The sequence below is a fragment of the Biomphalaria glabrata genome, chromosome 6 (genome assembly GCF_947242115.1).
Source record: "Biomphalaria glabrata chromosome 6, xgBioGlab47.1, whole genome shotgun sequence".
NCBI classification, from domain to species: Eukaryota; Metazoa; Mollusca; class Gastropoda; family Planorbidae; genus Biomphalaria; species Biomphalaria glabrata.
In genome coordinates, this window is record NC_074716.1 from 2170335 (window position 1) to 2189917 (window position 19583).

Genomic DNA, 19583 nt, shown 5'->3' on the forward strand with positions numbered 1-19583 from the left:
CGACAATCAAAATTAATGGCGTTTGTTTATATCACAAAGGAAGTCTTCGTGGCGATACACTATTTGTCTTATTTTGAGCTCAGTCTCAGATCTAATCTAGAATTAACAATAGATCTCTAATTCAGTCTCAGATACATCAGTCCGCCTATTACCCATCAGTCAATCAATGGTCTCAGAATGCTTTATTCTAAATCTATTATGTAGATTCAGATAGTATATTATTTTTATATATAAATCTACACTAAGATTAGTAAGATTCTATCTTAGTAATTCTAAGTAATCTAAGTATTCTAAGATTAAGACAAAAGTTCAAAAGTCTTGAAAAGTTGATTAAGTAAGACATTCATTCAATTAAAAAATTAAGACTTTGACTGTCTTTGTCACTTTACTTACTTTAAGTTAAGTTTAATTATTAAGTTAAAAAAATTAAATACTTTAAATTAAAGTTTAATTATTTATTAAAATTTTAAACTTAAAGTTAAGTTAAAGTAGTTAAAGTAAAGTTAAACTTAAGTTAAAGTATTAAAGACTAAAGTTTAAAGTTTTAAAGTCAATTAAGTATTAATTAAGTTATTAAATTTAAATTATCTTATTAGTATTAGTTTTAATTTATTGTTAAGCTCTACTAGACTAGAATACACAATTACAATACTAGATTAGCTAGACATGGTTACTAAGAAAGTTACAGTTAGTAGTTACACAGTAGTCTTTTAAGTCTTACTTAATAGTTAATAGAGACTACAAGAGACACAGAGTCTTCAAGAGTGACAGTCTTTAAAAAAAGAAAGGTAACCTCATAATCTGGTAATGAGAATGATAAGATAATTGATATGATTTCTCATTGTCATTATCATATTTATAGGAGCTCTAGACCTAGGAATCTAGTCATTGCCAATCATTTAATTGCCATTGCAATATGCAGCGCTGCTGATCCTAAACCTTTATCAATCAAATTCATTGTTTTTGTTATTTCTTGTTATTAATGAAAAGTTATCATGGAATCCCCATGTTGATGAAATTATTAAAAAATCAAGCAAAACATTAGGATTTATTAAAAGAAATTTTTACAAATCAAACAAGAATATAAAAATACTTTAGTTTGGCCAATATTAGAATATAATATGCATCTTCGGTTTGGGATCCCTCAACTCAAGAAAAGGTAAAGAAACTACAACAAATACAAAATAGAGCTGTAAGATTTATAAGTTACGAATATTCCAGTTTGATAGAGTAACACCATTAGTAAAATCACTAAATTTTGAGACACTGCAAGACAGAAGAATAAAAGATATAGTTATAATACATAAAGTAACAAAAAAACATAATTTACAGGTGAATTCTAGTAGCCCTTTCACCTTGTTCCTTCCATGAAACAGACAGGCGGGGACACCTCTGTCCACAATGTTCTTCCTAGATCTTGCACATTTTTTGTAGGACACTTGTAGGACACTTCTTTTTTAGTGCGCTGAAAGATGATGGTCAGCGTAACAGAGGTTCCCCCCCATTAATGCTTTAAAGCTCAGCTTAGATGCTTGTTTTAACTGATAGAGAAGAGACCACCTGACAGCTTTTTATTTTGCTCCATTGTTGACATCACGTCAGAGGATATGCCTGCGTTCTCAATAGGTCATTTTCTTGTATGCTCTGATACCTCAGAATCTGTTGGACTGATAAATATAAATATTACAACACTATTTCAGCCATGCCGTTTCCAGATGTAGGTCAAAGAGGGGGACTACTCTACATTGTGTTGGTTTTAGCCATTCCTTTACAGTATTACATTTCAAATACACTGTATGTACCATCAGGTCAGAGAGAAGCCGTCTTTAAAAGGTAACGGTCATCTTTGATTTCATTTAAAGATGTCATCAATTTGTTAGTTGTAGACAATACCTGTCTTTGATAATCTGTTTACTAAGCATAACTTGTGATAGGATGACTAATTTCTTTATTTAAATCCCAGCATGCTCTATCAGTTTCCTTAAATTTAGTAAACACTTAAGATTTAATTGCTTACATAAAAACATTCTAAAAAAAGTATATAAATAATGACAATAGTATAAATAAATAGTATATATAAATATGGTAATTAAACTTAAAAAAATAAATTTCCATCGTCCTAACAGTTTTTCTTTGTGTCAATACAAAGTAAGTAAAGTTCCCCTTTAGATCTTGCGATACATAGGGTAGATGATGTTAAGGTCATCTGTTTCTTTGGCCAACAGTTTGGATGGCTACCTAGTCATGCGGTTTGTGCGCTGGACTGTTATTCGGACTTATCGAAGGTCCCTGGCTAAAACCCTGCCCACTCCCATCTCCCATCATCCTGCAGGAGGTTTGGACTAGGAAGTAAATTATCTTCAAATCTGAAGGAACATCTGAAACATGTAAAACATTTTACAAACAGTTAACAAGCAGGGTGTCCTGATGACAGCACAATGACCAACCGCCTTTATTTTCTCCAACTAAGTTCAGTTACCCTTTAGAGTTGGGTGGTCTCAAGGGCACCCTTATAATCCCGAGATTTGAACCCAGGATTTCAAGCGCTTAACCACTCAGCCACTGCAACCCCAATACAAATTAATGCCACAGTTGAGTTTCATTGCTAATCATTGTGTAACAAACGACTCAAATGTTGTTTTTTTTTCTTTCTTTTCTCCAGGCTCATGAAATCCTTGACCAATATTCACTACAACTATCTGTCGTTCTCTTCATGGCATCGCTGGTGTTCCAATGTTTGGCAGAAAGTTGGCAGCTGGAGCAGTAAGCTTCTTCTTTAACATTACTTAGCAATGGCTGCCTGTTCATGCGGTTTGAGCCCAGAATTTTGTTTGGTTATCTCGATATTCCCAGCTACATACCCTGATACAAATGCCTCACTGTATTGTCATACAGGAGGCTTAGGGTATTTTATATGATGCAAAGAATGATCAGGAAATAAAAAAATACTATACAAGGAAGATGATGATAGATTCACAGTTTGTTTGTTGGTAATGATTTTATGGGTTTAATAGATCTAAAGAAATTCAGATGTAACTGTGCATGTTGAGTTTATTTAAAGTATTCAGGTTTCCATTTAAGGATTGTCTTTTTTTTGCTTTATTCTTTATGGATTTGTATTACACTGGAGTCAAAACAAAGAATGTACATGCACTAGATCCAAGCATCCCAATGTGAAATTCACAGAATTCCAGCAGAATAACTCAGAATTCCAGCAGAACAACTCAGAATTCCAGCAGAAGTCAGAATTCCAGCAGAACAAGTCAGCATTCCAGCAGAACAACACAGAATTCCAGCAGAGCAACTCAGAATTCCAGCAGAACAACACAGAATTCCAGCAGAACAACTCAGAAATTCCATCATTACAAGTCATACCATTGGCAGATCTCATAACACTTGTCTATATGTTCATTATCATACAACATCTAAAGGAAAGTCTCGGAGGCTATAAAATTAATCTTCAGTTGGTGAAGGATTGAGTGTTCCATAACATGAAACATTTATTCCTTAACTTTGTCTTAGTCACTGGGTACATTTTCAAACTATAGATATAAGACATAGTTGCTAACATAATTTACTAATCTATTCGTTTATGATTAAAAATATATATTTAAAATAAATTGCTTTTATATACAGCATGTTTCATGCTTATAGCATGCTCATTGTGCTATGTTCCAATCTTGTTTGTGGACCAGTGGGGGCACTGGGCATTTGGGAAAACAAGTTTCTGTGCTGCCTATAGGTGCTCAACAAACACAACTCTGTTCATGTCAGGATATGAACTCCAAATCTTGTTAAGAGCCACACATCCCACATTGTTATTAGGAAAATATATTTGACACTGTTAACAGTTATTGCGCAGGCATCAGTAAACATACATATTGCCATCTCACTATTTAAAACAAAACTATTCATAGAAACAAACTGGATTATGCTCAGAGATATGCATTCCTGATGATAAAAAACTTGTGTCTTGACCACAAATTACTGACATTTATGTAAATTGTTTTTAATGTTTTACATATTACTGACATACAATTTATACAATTTAAGGCAAATCAAACCTTAAATAACACTAAGACACAATAACACAAAGACAATTAAACCTAGAAAATGTAGCCCCCAAAAATTAAACTTAGATAATTCGGTCAAAAATATGTAAATTTAAAGAAATGTCTTTATAATTTCTTTTCATATTGCATAGACTTTTTTATATAGTGGGTGAAATAGAATTTATTTCTATTTTGGTTTTCATGATTTAAATATAATGCAATTGGTTTAAATCTATGAAATCTAAATCTAAACCTTTCTAAGAAAAAACTTTTTTTTTTTTGTTGGTTATCATGTATTTTTACTAATTTTTGTTTGGTTTATAGTTATATAGGTGAGTGATGTATTGGAGTAACAAACTATCACCAAACAAAATGGATAAAGTTCCACAATGTTTTAAACTTGCTTTTATTTTCAGCGAGCCACAAAACATTTTTCACTTTTGATACCGATGAGATGGGAGAGAGTCCGGCTTTTGATGTCATCCAGTTCAAACATCCACAAGGTCATTTTGGAAGTAGGTGGTGTGAATATAAATGTCTGCTTTCTAATACTCCAGATTGTGGATTTTGGCTTTAGAGCAAAATATATATTATTGTTAATCTAGCTCAGTATTTCCAAACCTTCCTTGGAACACTAGTGTTCCACAAGGCTTGAATAGGAGTACCACAAACTACTTGAATAATTCAGCTAGAAAACCACCAGTGAATAAATCTCACTAAAAATCTCCTAAATATTCAGAATGTGCAAAGTGTTCCATTAAGGAAAAAGTTTGGGAACCACTGATCTAGTGGCCATCATGGCTGCAAATTTTCTTCCATTAAAAACTGAAGCTACAATTTTGCAGGACAAAATAAAAATAAAAATTCTTTGTCATGAAATGCTTTGTTTGTGTTCAACCTCCTTCCCAAGCTTATTCTGAATTTAAAACATATTTAAGGTTCCCTTTCCATCCTGCCAACAGTAAATAGCACATGACTAGACAGCTATGTTGTGTAGGCAATATGTAGCAGAATATGTAGTCTCACTGTCTATGCTGCTCTTGTAAATGTAAAGTTGTAGTTAGTTTATTGTATTCAAGTCACAACACATTGCTGTTATTTGATTTTAGCATCTACCAATATAAGATCACCAAGGCCATCAGAGGTGAAGTACAAGGTGGGACAGGTTGTGAAACATAAAATTTGGGGCTACAGAGGTGTCATAATTGGCTGGGACCCTATAGCAAAGGTAGTGTAACTTTTTTTTTTTTACATTATCAAGTAATCTGATGAGCAGCTCGTTAATTATTCTATTGTTCACTGTGTCAGTTGGTTATGTAGCAACTCAATTTAGATACACACGAAATGATTATTTTCTTGAATTGGTTTTCTTTCAGGCTCCTGAGGATTGGTTAAATCAAATGCACCCTGCAGATAAAAGAGTGAGTCACTGGCGATAGCTCAAGAAAAAAACAAAAAAATTTTGTGGTTACATTTGTCTATTTAATTTTTTTTTCTTTTTTAAAAATAATTTTATTGTAGTTTTTTTTTTTTAAATATAGTTGTGACTTTTTTGTCACTAGTTCCTCCACCTCCCCCCCCCCTCCCCCCATAAATTGTCAGAAATAAAATAGCGTAGGACCTTATTTTGCCCACTATCATATTGTGATTAAAAATTTTCTAGACATTTTTCTGTCTTTATTTTCTTGTTTCAAAAAGATTACAATAAATTATTTTTCTCTCAAATGAAAACATTGAAGATTATATCTGTGTTAAAAATGTTGGCATTAGATTTTTAACAGTTTATAAATTATTTTTTTCAGCACTGGAGAAAAATACCAAATTATTCATTGTTAGTTGATGTAAGAGATCGTCCTGAGCCGCAGATGACCTATGTCCCCCAGGAGAATATCGAACTTCTCACAGATACTGAAGTAAATAATTTTTATATTAGTATTATTAGTGTTAGGGGGCCTTGTGGCTGAGCGGTAAAGCACTTGGCTTCTGAACCGGGTGTTTCTGGGTTCGAATCCTGGTGAAGACTGGGATTTTATAATTTCAGGATCTTTGGGCACCTCTGAGTCCACCCAGCTCTAATGGGTACCTGAAATTAGTCGGGGAAAAGTAAAGGCATTTGGTCAATGTACTGGCCACATGACACCCTCGTTAATTGTTGGCCACAGTAAACAGATGACCTTTACATCATCTGCCCTATAGATCGCAAGGTCTGGAATTTGGAACTGGGAACTATTATTAGTGGTCAGCCTTATGTCGAGCTTTTGATGCCAGGTAGAAACTATGCAATATAGTGCGGCTTTAAAACACCCATTGCTTCTCTCAATCTTTTCTCTCTAATACTGACGTACTTTTTAAAACGTATATTTCCACAATTTTAATTTGTTCTTTTTTTTTTTTTGTCTTAGATCCAGCACCCAAACTTACAAAACTATTTTGATTCTTTTGATGGAGTCAAGTATATCATGAGGCACGCATTGAAATATTTCTATCCAAGAGACTGAAGTATCTGGAATTAGGGGCACATAATTTAGTATTTTTATTTTTAATGTATATTTTCATTTCATTGGTACGATTTGTATCCAGAATGAGAATGTAAAAGTTGCTGGCCCTGGAAGTAAGATTCAGGTCATGGAAGCATGATATTGACTTCTAAAGAGAGTTACTTTTTTTTTTTTTTTTTTTTTTTTTTTTTTTTTTTTGCATTTCGGGTCATAGATAGAATAAACTGAATAGATTAAAAAAGGATGCACCCACTTATGGTTCTGTTTATAACTATAAGTAAAGATATTCCATATTATAAGAATGATAAAATTCCCAGCACAACTGGGTTTGATTTTCATGCCTTGGCTGAAAACAGTATTGCAGAGGTCTGTATTATTTTAAAGACAATCATTTTTTGAAGTAACGTTTGTATCATTTAAGATAAGAATGATTTAGACAATATTTCGAGTTGCTACAATTATTTTGTTCAGACGTCAAAGCGGTATCTCTAAATTGTTGAAGAAATATTATTTCACTTTCGATAATGATAAGATATTATTGAGTTATGCAACTTCATTGGCTCAAAACAATTATATTAGAATTGATATGGATTTAACAGTGTCCTTGTTATAGCGATGGTAAACATGTTTCATTATTTGACTCTATCTTTATTCATTTCATTTACTTTTAATGGGGATGTGCTGGCCAAAATGTTAACTGCTTGGCTTCTATTCTAAGAGGTCTTTAGTTCAAATTTTCTGAATATTTCGATTTAAAGTATGATATTTTAAGGACATCTCTAAGGACACTCGGGTAAAAAAAAACTCTAAAAATTTGTTGAAAAAAAAAAGAGGGCTCAGCAGGTGTCATCAGTGGTTCCCCAAATGACCGCCCTCCATTTTATGGCGTTATGGGTTAACTATTTAACCCGATGTTATATTCATTTCAAACACTGTCGTTGTCAATGGTGACACCATGATCACAACACTGATGGCTGTTTGGGCATGAGGCATGCACTGTACAGTGTTGTCTTGATGGTCCCAGGTTCGAACCCTGCCTGCTGCCATGCCACGCCATCCTGCAGGGGGTTTGCGCTAGGACGTAATAATCTTTATTTCTGAAGAGTGTCCTAAACATGTAAAACAATCAGCAGTGCAGTGTTTGAACTTGACCTTATTCTATCATCATAAAGAACCCTCGCATTATGTAAATCATTCATATAGTAGCTATAACATTCTAGATGGCAGTGCTGAACAAATGAAGACAACAGCACACTATTTTTCTTTGACACAGTCTGCAAAAGAGCTCACAGCTCAGCAGCCAAAAGGCTGGCTAGGAGAGGAAGAATGTAGCTACCTTAAACACTGCCTTAATAATGTGTAATTATGTTCTCTATGAATGGTTATGTTGTATTGGTTTAGTTTTCATTGACTTAGTTCATGTTTTGAAAGAACTGATATCATTATCTCATTTTCTTGTTCACTTGCTGCCAAAAGTCATGACTACTCTCTTGGTTAATGTCATTGTTCTCCGGATGTCCAGTGTTCATGTCTGAAGTGCCAAGTGCTTTGACCAACATGGTGCAGATTAAGTCTTTCATATTGAGTTGACTGCTGATGTTTCATCTCCTCTCTGCCGGTGGTCCCTTCTGGGGCATAGGCCACCAACCAGCTTCCTCCAGGCGTCTCGGTTCTGGGCAAATCTCTCCAACTGTCCCCACGTTTTGCCCATCTGCTTCCAGATTGCGATGCCATGTATTCCTGGGCCGTCCCCTCTTCCTCTTTCCTTGGGGGTTCCAGGTTAGTGCTTGACTTGTTAAGTTGGATGCAGGCTTGCGAAGGGTGTGACCTATCCATCTCCAGCATGGTTTTTATGATTCACAGAAAAACCCAAAAAAAACCCAGCTGTTTGACCTTGGTATTTTTAGTTTGAGAGTAAGATTTTTTTTTCAATAGACAATTTACTAACCACATTGAATTGTTTAAAGGAGCCTGACTAAACGTCTGCCACTTAGATCTGACATGTGACATTTTTCTTTACTTAATCTGTTCTATGTATGTTTTACTTATTGAATAGCTTTATCATTAGTCTCGTGTGAAATATATAAGTTAATAATAATAATAATAATCTTTATTGTCCGTATGGAAATTTGTCTTACAATTTGTGCATTACACCAAACAAAAAACATTATAACTTTAAGAAACCAAAGTGTACATTCACACCAGACTCACTCATAATTTACATGTGACAAAGTTTATACCAGATTGTTCTTATTTAATGATTTGATTGCCAGGGGAACAAAAAGAGTGTTTGTGTCTGTTTGTCTTTGCCATCGGTGTCTTGTATCTCTTTTGTGATGGTAAAAGAATTGTTGTTTTTTTTTTTGGTTGTGGTAATTTAAATATTTTGTTTTATTAAAGATGTTCATATTACTAAATAGAACCATGGGGTCACATGAGGCTGAGAACGAACGGGGGGAAAGTCTTATTAATTATGTTTAATTATTTAATTAAAATGAAATATTTATCTATGTTTATTGTAAATCATTCAAAAAGTTGAATTGAAATGGTTCTCAAATTTTGCCTTGAATTAACAAAATATTTATTTCACCTATACACTTACATACAGCTGTATTGGACCATATTTTATTTTAAAATTTCTGACATTTTTAGTCTTGTATTTCCTGTATTCTAAATGAGTGGGGTCGGTTACCTTAATTCTCAATGCCGCTTTAGTTGCGCCATTAGAACATGGAATGGGTTGCCTGAATCAGCCAGGAAAAGCCACGACTTGGCAGAGTTCATGTCTGTCGTAATGATTTGTTTTTTAGTAACCTCTGTAATTTATAAGGTCAATGCTTCCACTGTGTTGAGTAATTTGTTTGTTTTTCAACTGCTGTGCAATACTTGTAGGTATTTGTTTATTAGTCTTGTAATCATAATTCAACAGACAACAGCCTCATGGCATAAGATTCTGTGTTTTAATTTTCAACTGCCATCATAGAATTTTGTCTGACATGGCCAAACAAAGAACATTCTCATTTCATGGTAGCGTGATTATTTATTTTGTGAAGGAAAAGCTACAACCTACTCAGCATTGTGAATGTTTGTTGGTTTTCATCCTAATGCATTGAAACTTTGATATTGCTTTTTTGTTCTGGTCTGTGAGACAAGATCAGTGACAAATTTTTCTAGGTTTTATAAATGATTATCTTTTGGATATTTAAGTTGTTGAAATGGGTGAGAATGATTCTAGAAATACCATAGTACTTCTATTTTGTAGTCAAGTTGAAGTCTCGGTAAAAATGTGTATTTCTTTCTTCCTTCCCAGACTCCTCTGATAACAATTGTAATTTCATGCATGAAAAAGTGAACAGGTGTACTACAGTTCATATTTTAAAAAAGTATGATGGGTTATTGTAATATTGATTATCTTTAAAATAACCTTTTACTGATTATATTTTGCCTATTGTCATTATTAAATGAGGTAGAAACTGACATTTCAATAGCTCAAGAATTTTGTTGTAACTTGTATGACTCTTACTTTATACATTATGTAAATATGCTTTAAGTTAATTTGACTGCTGCCTGATTTCAAAGGTTGTAAACCCCCCCCCCCCCCCCCCATCCCCTTTCAGCTGACTACTATTTTTTCTGAACAAAATTGTCAGTGCTTATTTGCATTTGAAAATGACCTTTGATCTTTTCATAGTTTTCGACTTAGCGATCTTGACATTGACAAACACATTTAGTTGTGTGTACACACGATTTCTGTCTTGGAACAAAAATGTATCACTATTTATTTTGTCTGACTGCATTGTTATTGTCATGCCAGTTATGAATTGAATTAAAGGAAAAATCTATATCTATACAGTAGTTGTGATCTTTTACCATTGTGTTCACCATTTGATCAGCTGCATGGACATGTAGAGACTCTGATAGTGTGTGCTAGTTATTGGGGCCCTTCAGAATGATTGAGGCCATTTTGTGGCAGAGTTTTAAATGGACATTTACTGACATAAAGCTTCTCCTTTGCAAGCAAACTTAGCACAATCATTTTGACTGAACCCTGAAATAATTCATTACTATATGACAATGGGAATCATGAACATTTTTTTACAGAGGAATGAAAGGTTGTAATCTATTAATACTAAACAGCAAACATTTGTTGTCTCCCTTTTTACTGTAAACAGAAAATTACCTTCCTTAGACCAGCTTCATAGCAGCTGTGTACTTCAGAATTGAAGATTGTGACAGCAGTCCTAAGTGCATAGCACAATATCAAACAGCCAATCAATCACAACTGTAACACATTGCCTACAGCAAACAATTTGTTACCCAGAACAACACACAAGGACAATAAGACAGGAAAATATTTTTTTATTTCTGTCAACAAATAAAAAGACAAAAAGAAATGGTAAGACACATGTCTCAACGCTTTGACACACAATGTAATGGCTCAATGGTTTGACACACAATGTAATGGACAATGGTTTGACACACAATGTAATGGCTCAATGGTTTGACACACAATGTATTGGCCCAAAGGTTTAACACACATTGTAATAGCCTAATGGTTTTACACACAATATAATGGCCTAATGGTTTAACACACAATGTATTGGTCCAATAGTTGAACACAGAATGTATTGGCCCAATGGTTTGACACACAATTTACAATTTATAGATTACAACAATGCCCTGAAAGCCAGCAGGGAGATAATTCATGTTTGACAAATGCCAAGAGAGTTCTTTGATATGTAATTGTTGATTTCATACATTTGATGATTATTACTAATACAAAATTATAAATTATAAAAAATATATGCATAATTTAAAAACCAAAACAAATACAACAAAAAGCATATATTAGATGACGAAACAATGGAACTTTCCACTGCTGAAGTCACCAAAGTTGGAATAGGAGAGGGAGAGAAGAAATGGAGTGCTGTTACTTCATCAAGTACAACGAATCAGTTCGGAATGACAAGTCACATGCTTTAGGAATGTTTGCAGTAATTTGTAACATTTCCACAACAAAACACTTAAAACAACAAAACAAGTTGGAGATATTTTCAATTAGGATCTGCACTTAATAGTGATATATCCTTTGGCATAGATCAAGTATTTAATAGTTTGAACTTTGACCAAACTGCATTCGAAAGGTCATCGTTCACATTGAATATTTAAATCGGTTCCAAAAATGGTCGTCTGCTATTTTCAACAATATCATTTGCTGCCCTTTGTGAGGTTTTGCACGGCAGGTGAAAGGTCGTTGATGAAGAAGAGAGCACCTGGCGGCTTTCGAAAGTGACAGCTGGACATTTATTACAAAGGCCCGGAAATACACATTTGAGACCAAAAGGAAATTGATAGCCAAGGATAGATGTAGACGTCGGAAAGAGAACCTAAACCGACTGTCGGCAGTCAACGGTTGTCTGCGCTGGATGTGTCAAAATAGGCAGATCTAGATCTCAGCTAGGACTGTTTAACCACATGAAATACTGCACTCCTCCTTAATCTTCAAACTTGAAGACAAGATTTATTATTTGTTTGTCCTGAATTTCTGAGAAATTTTAATTTCAAACAAACAAGCAATATGTTACTAAGCATAAACCACTTGACTAGCTATCAAGGGGCCTTGAGTTCGAATGCTGACTCAAGATGAGTTGTGCTCAGCATCTAAAGACAGAATGGAAACCTTCTCCCACGTACCCGTTCCTCCCACTGATCCACAAAAGTGCTTTGACCATAGCACACTGAGCAGTGCTATAACCATGAAAAAGGCTCTATACAAAAGCTGATTTGTCTAGAATGTAAAAAAAAAAAAGGTCTTTGACGTCCTCTCATGGCACTCACAAAATAAAACTGCAAGAAAAATGTCAAATGATTTTTTGTACAATTAAAATGTAAAAAGACAGACTATTGGCACAACTAAAATGGAAAAAGACAAATCGACAACTTTTTTGTCTGTGGTTATTCTTGACGTAGAGATACCTTAGAACAGCGGTTCTCAACCTTTTATGCTCGGCGACCCCTTTTTACAATCCACCACTCTGCTGCGACCCCCCCCCCTCCAAACACACACATACAGCAAAAGAAGAGTAGACAATTTTCGATGGTCTTAGGCGACCCCTGGCAAATTGTCATTCGACCCTCAAGGGGGTCGCGACCCACAGGTTGAGAACCCCTGCTTTAGAAAGTGATTTTATGCTCTACTCTGGACACTATAATTTTTTTCAAAGATGTCAATCAAGCAGTAAGGACAGCATTTCAAACTTAGCAATATAAATTAAAAAAAAAAAATCTTAAGAAATTTTTTTTTTTTAATTTGACACAAATAAAAGAAGTTTTTAAAAAAAATTCACAAAAATGGACAGTGTGGTTGAGTAGTATAAGCAACGTGGCCACCTATCAAGGGGGGCTAAAAATTAAATCCTAAACTAAGCTGTGTTTGTGGAGCACCTAAATCTAAAGGCAGCATGGGAAACTTCTCCCATCTTTCACCATAGGTCCACACTAGAGATTGGAACAGAATGCACTGACTTTGGTTAGGTCCACACTAGAGATTGGACCAGAATGCACTGAGTATGGTTAGGTCCACACAAGAGATTGGACCAGAATGCACTGAGTTTGGTTAGGTCCACACAAGAGATTGGACCAGAATGCACTGAGTTTGGTTAGGTCCACACAAGAGATTGGACCAGAATGCACTGAGTTTGGTTAGGTCCACACTAGAGATTGGACCAGAGTTTGGCGTAGCAATTTAAATCAAATCAAATAAAATAGAAATACATCCTATAACAAGGCTACATAATGAGCCCATCCTATAACAAGGCTACATAATGAGCCCATGCTATAACAAGGCTACATAATGAGCCCATCCTATAACAAGGCTACATAATGAGCCCATCCTATAACAAGGCTACATAATGAGCCCATCCTATAACAAGGCTACATAATGAGCCCATCCTATAAAAAGGCTACATAATGGTCCCATGCTATAACAATGCTACATAATGAGCCCATCCTATAACAAGGCTACATAATGATCCCATGCTATAACAAGGCTACATAATGATCCCATGCTATAACAAGGACATATAATGATCCCATGCTATAACAAGGCTACATAATGAGCCCATGCTATAACAAGGACATATAATGATCTGAGCACATTTTTTTTCTCAATAAGATTATCACATTTTCGCACATATACCCCGCACTAATTATAAAATCAGTAAAAACAAAATCGTATGACCCCCCACCCTTATGTATTCCGCATATGCAAATCGTGATTGGCAGTAATCTACCGGTACATAATGCACTATCATCAGTGCTATTTCTTTTCTTAAGGTTTGGAATGAGATGTTTTTAAAGCTTTCCAATGTACAGTTCACAACCACAGGAGGTATAAAGACCCACCCCCTATGTCCATAGTCTCATTTATGCTATTTATATGAGTAAAATCAATTTTGTATACCTACACAGCTGTTGACTGTTTGTAAAACCAGCGGGTTCTATGTGTAAAAATATGAGAATTCCAAGTAAAGGCACAGAGTAAAGCATTTGGCCAAAGCCTCTGAAATGTATCTCTTGTTTCTAACTTCACAGAAGAACACAGCTATTGATATGTATACATGAACATGGAATATATTTAATTGATTGTCTTTTAGCAGTGGTTCCCAAACTGTGTTCTGTGGAACTCTACAAAAGTTTCACAAACTACTGGATTAATGAAAAAGTAGGTCACCACGTGAATTAAAATCTCTCTAAAAAAAAGAAGAAAAGTGTTCCGTTAAATAGCCTACTCAGAATGTGCGAAGTGTTCCGTAAAGGAAAAAGGTTTGGGAACCACTGTCTTACAGGAAGAGAGCAATGTTAAGAATAAATACATTTTGGAAGCTAGCATTATAAGCACTCTTCAGTTTATGAAGGCAGAAAGCAGTTTATGTAAAGATCAAAGAAATACGGTACAAATAAAGATCATTGAATCATATTGGAACATAAGTCATCAATGAAAACTTGAAAACATGGATATGAGGATTATTACATTTTCTGGTTAGGAATTCTAGTCATAAGTTATAAATAAATATATCACACTATTTCTATCCTTATCCTACAGTATTGACTTGTTGAGTTTCAGAAATGGCGATTATTGCTTCAGAGCCAACATCAGCTTCAGGAGGTCAGGAAGTGACAGTATGTATGGTTTGAATTTAGAACCATCTAGAAAACAGACCAAAGGGTTGACCACAAGGCCAGGCAGCCATCAGCTTGCAACCCTAAGCCTTATCTGTTTCACAAAGTTTAGGTAATATTCATTTCACAATAATGAAATTAACTGCTACATCTTATAAGTTACTGATGTAACCGGTACTTAAAAAAAAAAAAGATAATTACGTCCTACGCATGCCCCTGTGTCAATTTAGTCATGCATGCTAATCAGTGACTTAAACTCTACCAAGTCGTTGATTTTCCTGGCTAGCTCAGGCAACCCACTCCATGCTCTAATAACACTAGGGAAGAAGGAGTATTTGTACAAATTTGGTCTAGAATATGGAATAAGAAATGTGCCTGTATCTTTGTGTCAATCTAAGTATTATATAATTTCAATTATAAACTAATCTAATCCAGCTTTAATTAGTATGGTTAAAAAATAATATAAGCTTGTGTATACAACAACTATGCTTTAGTCATGGGTGGTAATGATTGAAGGCTCATTTGAACTATCTGCTGATCATGTGGTATTCATTTCGGACTGTCATCACAATAATTGTGAGTTTGGAACACTGCCAGCTTCCATCACCAACCATTCTGAAGGAACATCTAAAACTTATACTCAAAACGATATACTCATGAAACTTAAAAAAACCCAAACAACATTGAAATCTATGTTTGATATGTACCATAAAGTAGCTAACAGGATTATTATTAGCAAAAACAATTTTTTAATCTCTGCAGAGACCAAATTTAAAGTTTACAAAAAAATTTAAAGTAGAATAACTTAAGCACTTTATGCAAGGGAATGTATAGAAACACATTGCAAGAGAGAAACTTCACAAAGCAAAACCCATTTTAAATCTAAAAAAAAAAGCATAATTATAATCTTGAATTTTATGAGAGAAAGATTGAATACATATAAAATTAAAAAACATTCACTTATCATATCTGAGTAGCCTACTACAAAACAAAGTTGGTATACTCAACAATAGTTTAAATAAGAAACAATTTTACAAAAAATATCAATAATATTATTTGAAAACTATACTAGTAATATAATAAAAACAAACTATTTCATTGAACAAAACTGATAAAAATTTTCAATAAAAGAATACATTTGTAAGTAACAAAAACATTATTCCAGAACAAAATGATATAAATGTCATATATTTGTATTGTGTTTGCAGTATAGTCTAGACCAGTGCTTCCCAAACTATGTTCATGGAACCCTAGTGTTCTGCAAGGCCTGACTAGGTGTTCCACAAACTACTGGAACAATTAACTAGTAGGCCACCACGTGAATTAATTTCTCAGAAAAATAACCAAAGTGTTGCACTAAATACCCAGAATGTGCAAAGTGTTCCGCTAAGAAAAGTTTGGGAACCACTGGTCTAAACCTTTAGGTCATCTGTTCATAATTGTTGAACTTGGAATTCTCATATTCTACTTCCTCTGGAATGATGTCGAGAGACTCGTAGGGCTGAGTATTGAGGCTCTCGGCTCCAGTGTTGGAGTACATGATTCCACCGTCGTCCACGATGCTTTTGGTACTGCTTGGAGTTACCACAATGCCAGGATTGTCTTCCCCTGGGCTTTCGTAGAAATGTATCAGAGGTGTGGCGGCTGAAGGGATTTCAATGGGCTCTGGGAATCAGAAAGAAACATGGATTAGGAACAAAGCTCAAATAAATATTCTTGGCGTCAAAGATTTCTTCATGCTACTGTGAACTCCTCAAAACTTATGACAGTCAAAGCAACTGTTCCTTCTCAGACCTTGCTATCTATAGCGCAGATGATGTTAAGGTTAAAGGCAGCCTTAGCAGAGTATGGGGCCCTGAACATATATACTGAAATATTGAGTAACAAATTATAATTAATGAGAACTAATCTGGATTGCAAAGCTGGACAGTGACAAGGAAATCTACGATTGTGGGGCCCCCTCAGGCACAGGTCCTGGGCCGGTTGCCCCACTTGCCACCCCATAGGGCTGCTACTGGTTAAGGTCATCTGTTTCTTTGGCCAACGGTTAGAGAGCAGGGTGTCATGTGCCACCCCATAGGGCTGCTACTGGTTAAGGTCATCTGTTTCTTTGGCCAATGGTTAATGAGAAGGGTGTCATGTGGCCAGCACAATGACCAACCGCATTTGCTTTCCCCTCTTAAGTCAGGTACTCATCAGAGTTGGGCGGACTCAGGGGCGTCCTAAAAACCCGGTAATTCACAAATCCCAGTCTTCACCAAGACAGTCAATAAAACTGATAAAAGATAAACTACCTTGAGTTTTCTGGGTTGGCTTTTTTACAAGCCTCTCAAGTTTTTTGTGGTTCTTGACGCCAGCCTGGTCTCCTCCCATAGGAATGCTGCTTTCGTATGTGGAGTCGTCATTTCGGTTAACATCCAACCGAGTGTCTGGTAAATCATAATCTTTTGGTGGAACAGGCTCCTCATAGATATTCTGAAATCTGTGACGTAAATAATAATAATAATAATAATTCCTCAGTGGAAACTGTTAAAGGGACTACGATGAATTTTGTTTCTCTTTAGCGAAACTCGACCCTGGCAGCGCCAGAGAAAGACTACTCGTTCATTTCTAACATAATAATAATAATAATAATAATCTTTATTATCCGTAATTTGTGCATTACACCAAACAAAAAACATTATATCTATAAGAAACCAAAATGTACATTCACACCAGACTCACTCATAGTTTACATGTGACAAAGTTTATACCAGATTGTTCTTATTTAATGATTTGATTGCCAGGAGAACAAAAGAGTGTTTGTGTCTGTTTGTCTTTGCTATCGGTGTCTTGTATCTCTTTTGTGATGGTAAAATCACAAAATCCTGACACAAAGGGTGATTCTTTATTTCGAGGATCTTGTTTTTTTATAGATGTTTGTCTCAAACAACTGCCCAAATGGGGTTTGTTTTTTGCCAATGATTTTGCCAGCAGCATTTAGGATTCTATAAAGTTTATTCCTATTTTTAATGCTCAGATTGCCATACATAGATAATGTATACATAGTGTGAATTTATATTCTGTGACCTAATCTGACCTACAAGGGTACCGATAATCAAAATTTGAAGCTGTACTATATAGCTAGATTTAGGGTTGACTGTGATACATAGCTAGACTTGATTGTGATACATAGCTAGATGTAGTGTTGATTGTATAGATTGAACTTACTTCTTTAAGTAGAAATACATAAGTCCAGCACCAAGCAAAAACCCACACAGTAAGGCTGGAGAAAAATAATATCAATTAGTTATAAGCAACATTTTGTTTGTTTAAAGAAATATATTTTCTCAAATTATTAACTGGATCCAGTTTCACATATGTTAAGACTAATTTGTAGTGTTTCTAATTAGTAGCATTACTAATTTTTAATGTTTCTAAATTTGTAGTGCTTCTAATTTGTAGGATTTCTTAATTTGTAGTGCTTCTAATTTGTAGGATTTCTTAATTTGTAGTGCTTCTAATTTGTAGTGCTTCTAATTTGTAGTATTTCTTAATTTGTAGTGCTTCTAATTTGTAGGATTTCTTAATTTGTAGTGCTTCTAATTTGTAGGATTTCTTAATTTGTAGTGCTTCTAATTTGTAGTATTTCTTAATTTGTAGTGCTTCTAATTTGTAGTATTTCTAATTTGTAGTGCTTCTAATTTGTAGTATTTCTTAATTTGTAGTGCTTCTAATTTGTAGTATTTCTTAATTTGTAGTGTTTCTATTTGTAGTATTTCTTAATTTGTAGTGCTTCTAATTTGTAGTATTTCTTAATTTGTAGTGCTTCTAATTTGTAGTATTTCTAATTTGTAGTGCTTCTAATTTGTAGTATTTCTTAATTTGTAGTGCTTCTAATTTGTAGTATTTCTAAATTTGTAGTGTTTCTATTTGTAGTATTTCTTAATTTGTAGTGCTTCTAATTTGTAGTATTTCTTAATTTGTAGTGTTTCTAATTTGTGTTATTTCTAATTTGTAGTGTTTCTAATTTGTAGTGTTTCTAATTTGTAGTGCTTCTAATTTATAGTATTTCTAAATTTGTAGTGTTTCTAATTTGTGTTATTTCTAATTTGTAGTGTTTCTAATTTGTAGTGCATCTAACTTGTAGTGTTTCATGTGTTTACAAAGTGATCCAATCAATTGGTTCTTTTTGTAGAAATGTTGAAAAGTCAAATCTATTTTGAGGAGGTAACACAAATAATTCCATAGAGCTGAGGGACCATCCAATGTTCAAACAACAACAACAAAAACACTCTAAGATTCACCGATTGTATGATGTTACAGATTGTATGATGTTACAGATTGTATGATGTTACAAATTGTATGATGTTACAAATTGTATGATGTTACAGATTGTATGATGTTACAGATTGTATGATGTTACAGATTGTATGATATTACAGATTGTATGATGTTACGGCACGATTAGGAATTTGTTATTTGTTTCATAGAAAGGGAAAATCAAATGCTCCTTCTTCCCTAGTGCTATTAGAGCATGGAATGGGTTGCCTGAGCCAGCCAGGAAAACCAGTGACTTGGCAGAATTTAGGTCATTGGTTAATATTCATGACTAAATGCATGACGCGTAGGACGTAATCATCTTCTTTTTTGAAGTAACGTCTGTATTATATAAGATAAGAATATGTTTGGACAATGACGCAACTAGTCAAAACAAAGACTAGCATTTTAGCAAGAATAGCAAAATGTAAACAGACTACATTTGTAGACTTATATTGAACAACAGAAGACGATCACTGGACATCTGTGGTCAAATGTTTCCTTACAAAGGACACCCATGAAGGGTTTCTATAATTTGATCAGTACTTTCGTT

At 34.4% G+C, this 19583-nt stretch overlaps 2 protein-coding genes across 5 annotated transcripts in view; one reads left to right on the forward strand and one right to left on the reverse strand.

Moving 5' to 3' along the window:
• The first annotated feature begins 30 nt into the window (after window positions 1–30).
• On the forward strand, window positions 31–10394 carry LOC106080046 (F-box only protein 21-like). 4 transcript variants are annotated; one of them, XM_056032355.1, is made up of 9 exons: window positions 31–169; window positions 736–788; window positions 1701–1833; window positions 2663–2763; window positions 4469–4567; window positions 5162–5280; window positions 5429–5473; window positions 5855–5965; window positions 6455–10394. In XM_056032355.1, the coding sequence occupies exons 3-9, from the start codon at window positions 1703–1705 to the stop codon at window positions 6548–6550; spliced, it is 702 nt and encodes a 233-aa protein (XP_055888330.1). In that variant the 5' UTR covers window positions 31–169; window positions 736–788; window positions 1701–1702; the 3' UTR covers window positions 6551–10394. The 4 variants fall into 4 exon arrangements, with proteins under 4 accessions (XP_055888330.1, XP_055888328.1, XP_055888329.1 ...); XM_056032353.1 differs by having other exon boundaries at window positions 34–169; window positions 729–788; XM_056032354.1 differs by lacking the exon at window positions 31–169 and adding an exon at window positions 190–334 and having other exon boundaries at window positions 729–788.
• Window positions 10395–10892: 498 nt separating this feature from the next.
• Window positions 10893–19583, reverse strand: part of LOC106073873 (uncharacterized) — a 64865-nt gene continuing 56174 nt past the window's right edge. The window contains exons 5-7 of the mRNA XM_056031893.1: window positions 17942–17996; window positions 17026–17213; window positions 10893–16396 (exon numbers count right to left, since the gene is read on the reverse strand). Coding sequence (XP_055887868.1) covers window positions 16152–16396; window positions 17026–17213; window positions 17942–17996 — 488 coding nt within the window. The 3' untranslated portion in view covers window positions 10893–16151. The remainder of the gene's footprint in view (window positions 16397–17025; window positions 17214–17941; window positions 17997–19583) is intronic.

Coding starts and splice junctions, on each gene's coding strand:
- LOC106080046 (XM_056032355.1), top strand. CDS start 1,703: ATGCCGTTTCCAGATGTAGGTCAAAGAGGGGGACTACTCTACATTGTG. Junction 2,764..4,468: donor GAAAGTTGGCAGCTGGAGCA/GTAAGCTTCTTC, acceptor TTTTATTTTCAG/CGAGCCACAAAACATTTTTC. Junction 5,474..5,854: donor TGCACCCTGCAGATAAAAGA/GTGAGTCACTGG, acceptor TATTTTTTTCAG/CACTGGAGAAAAATACCAAA.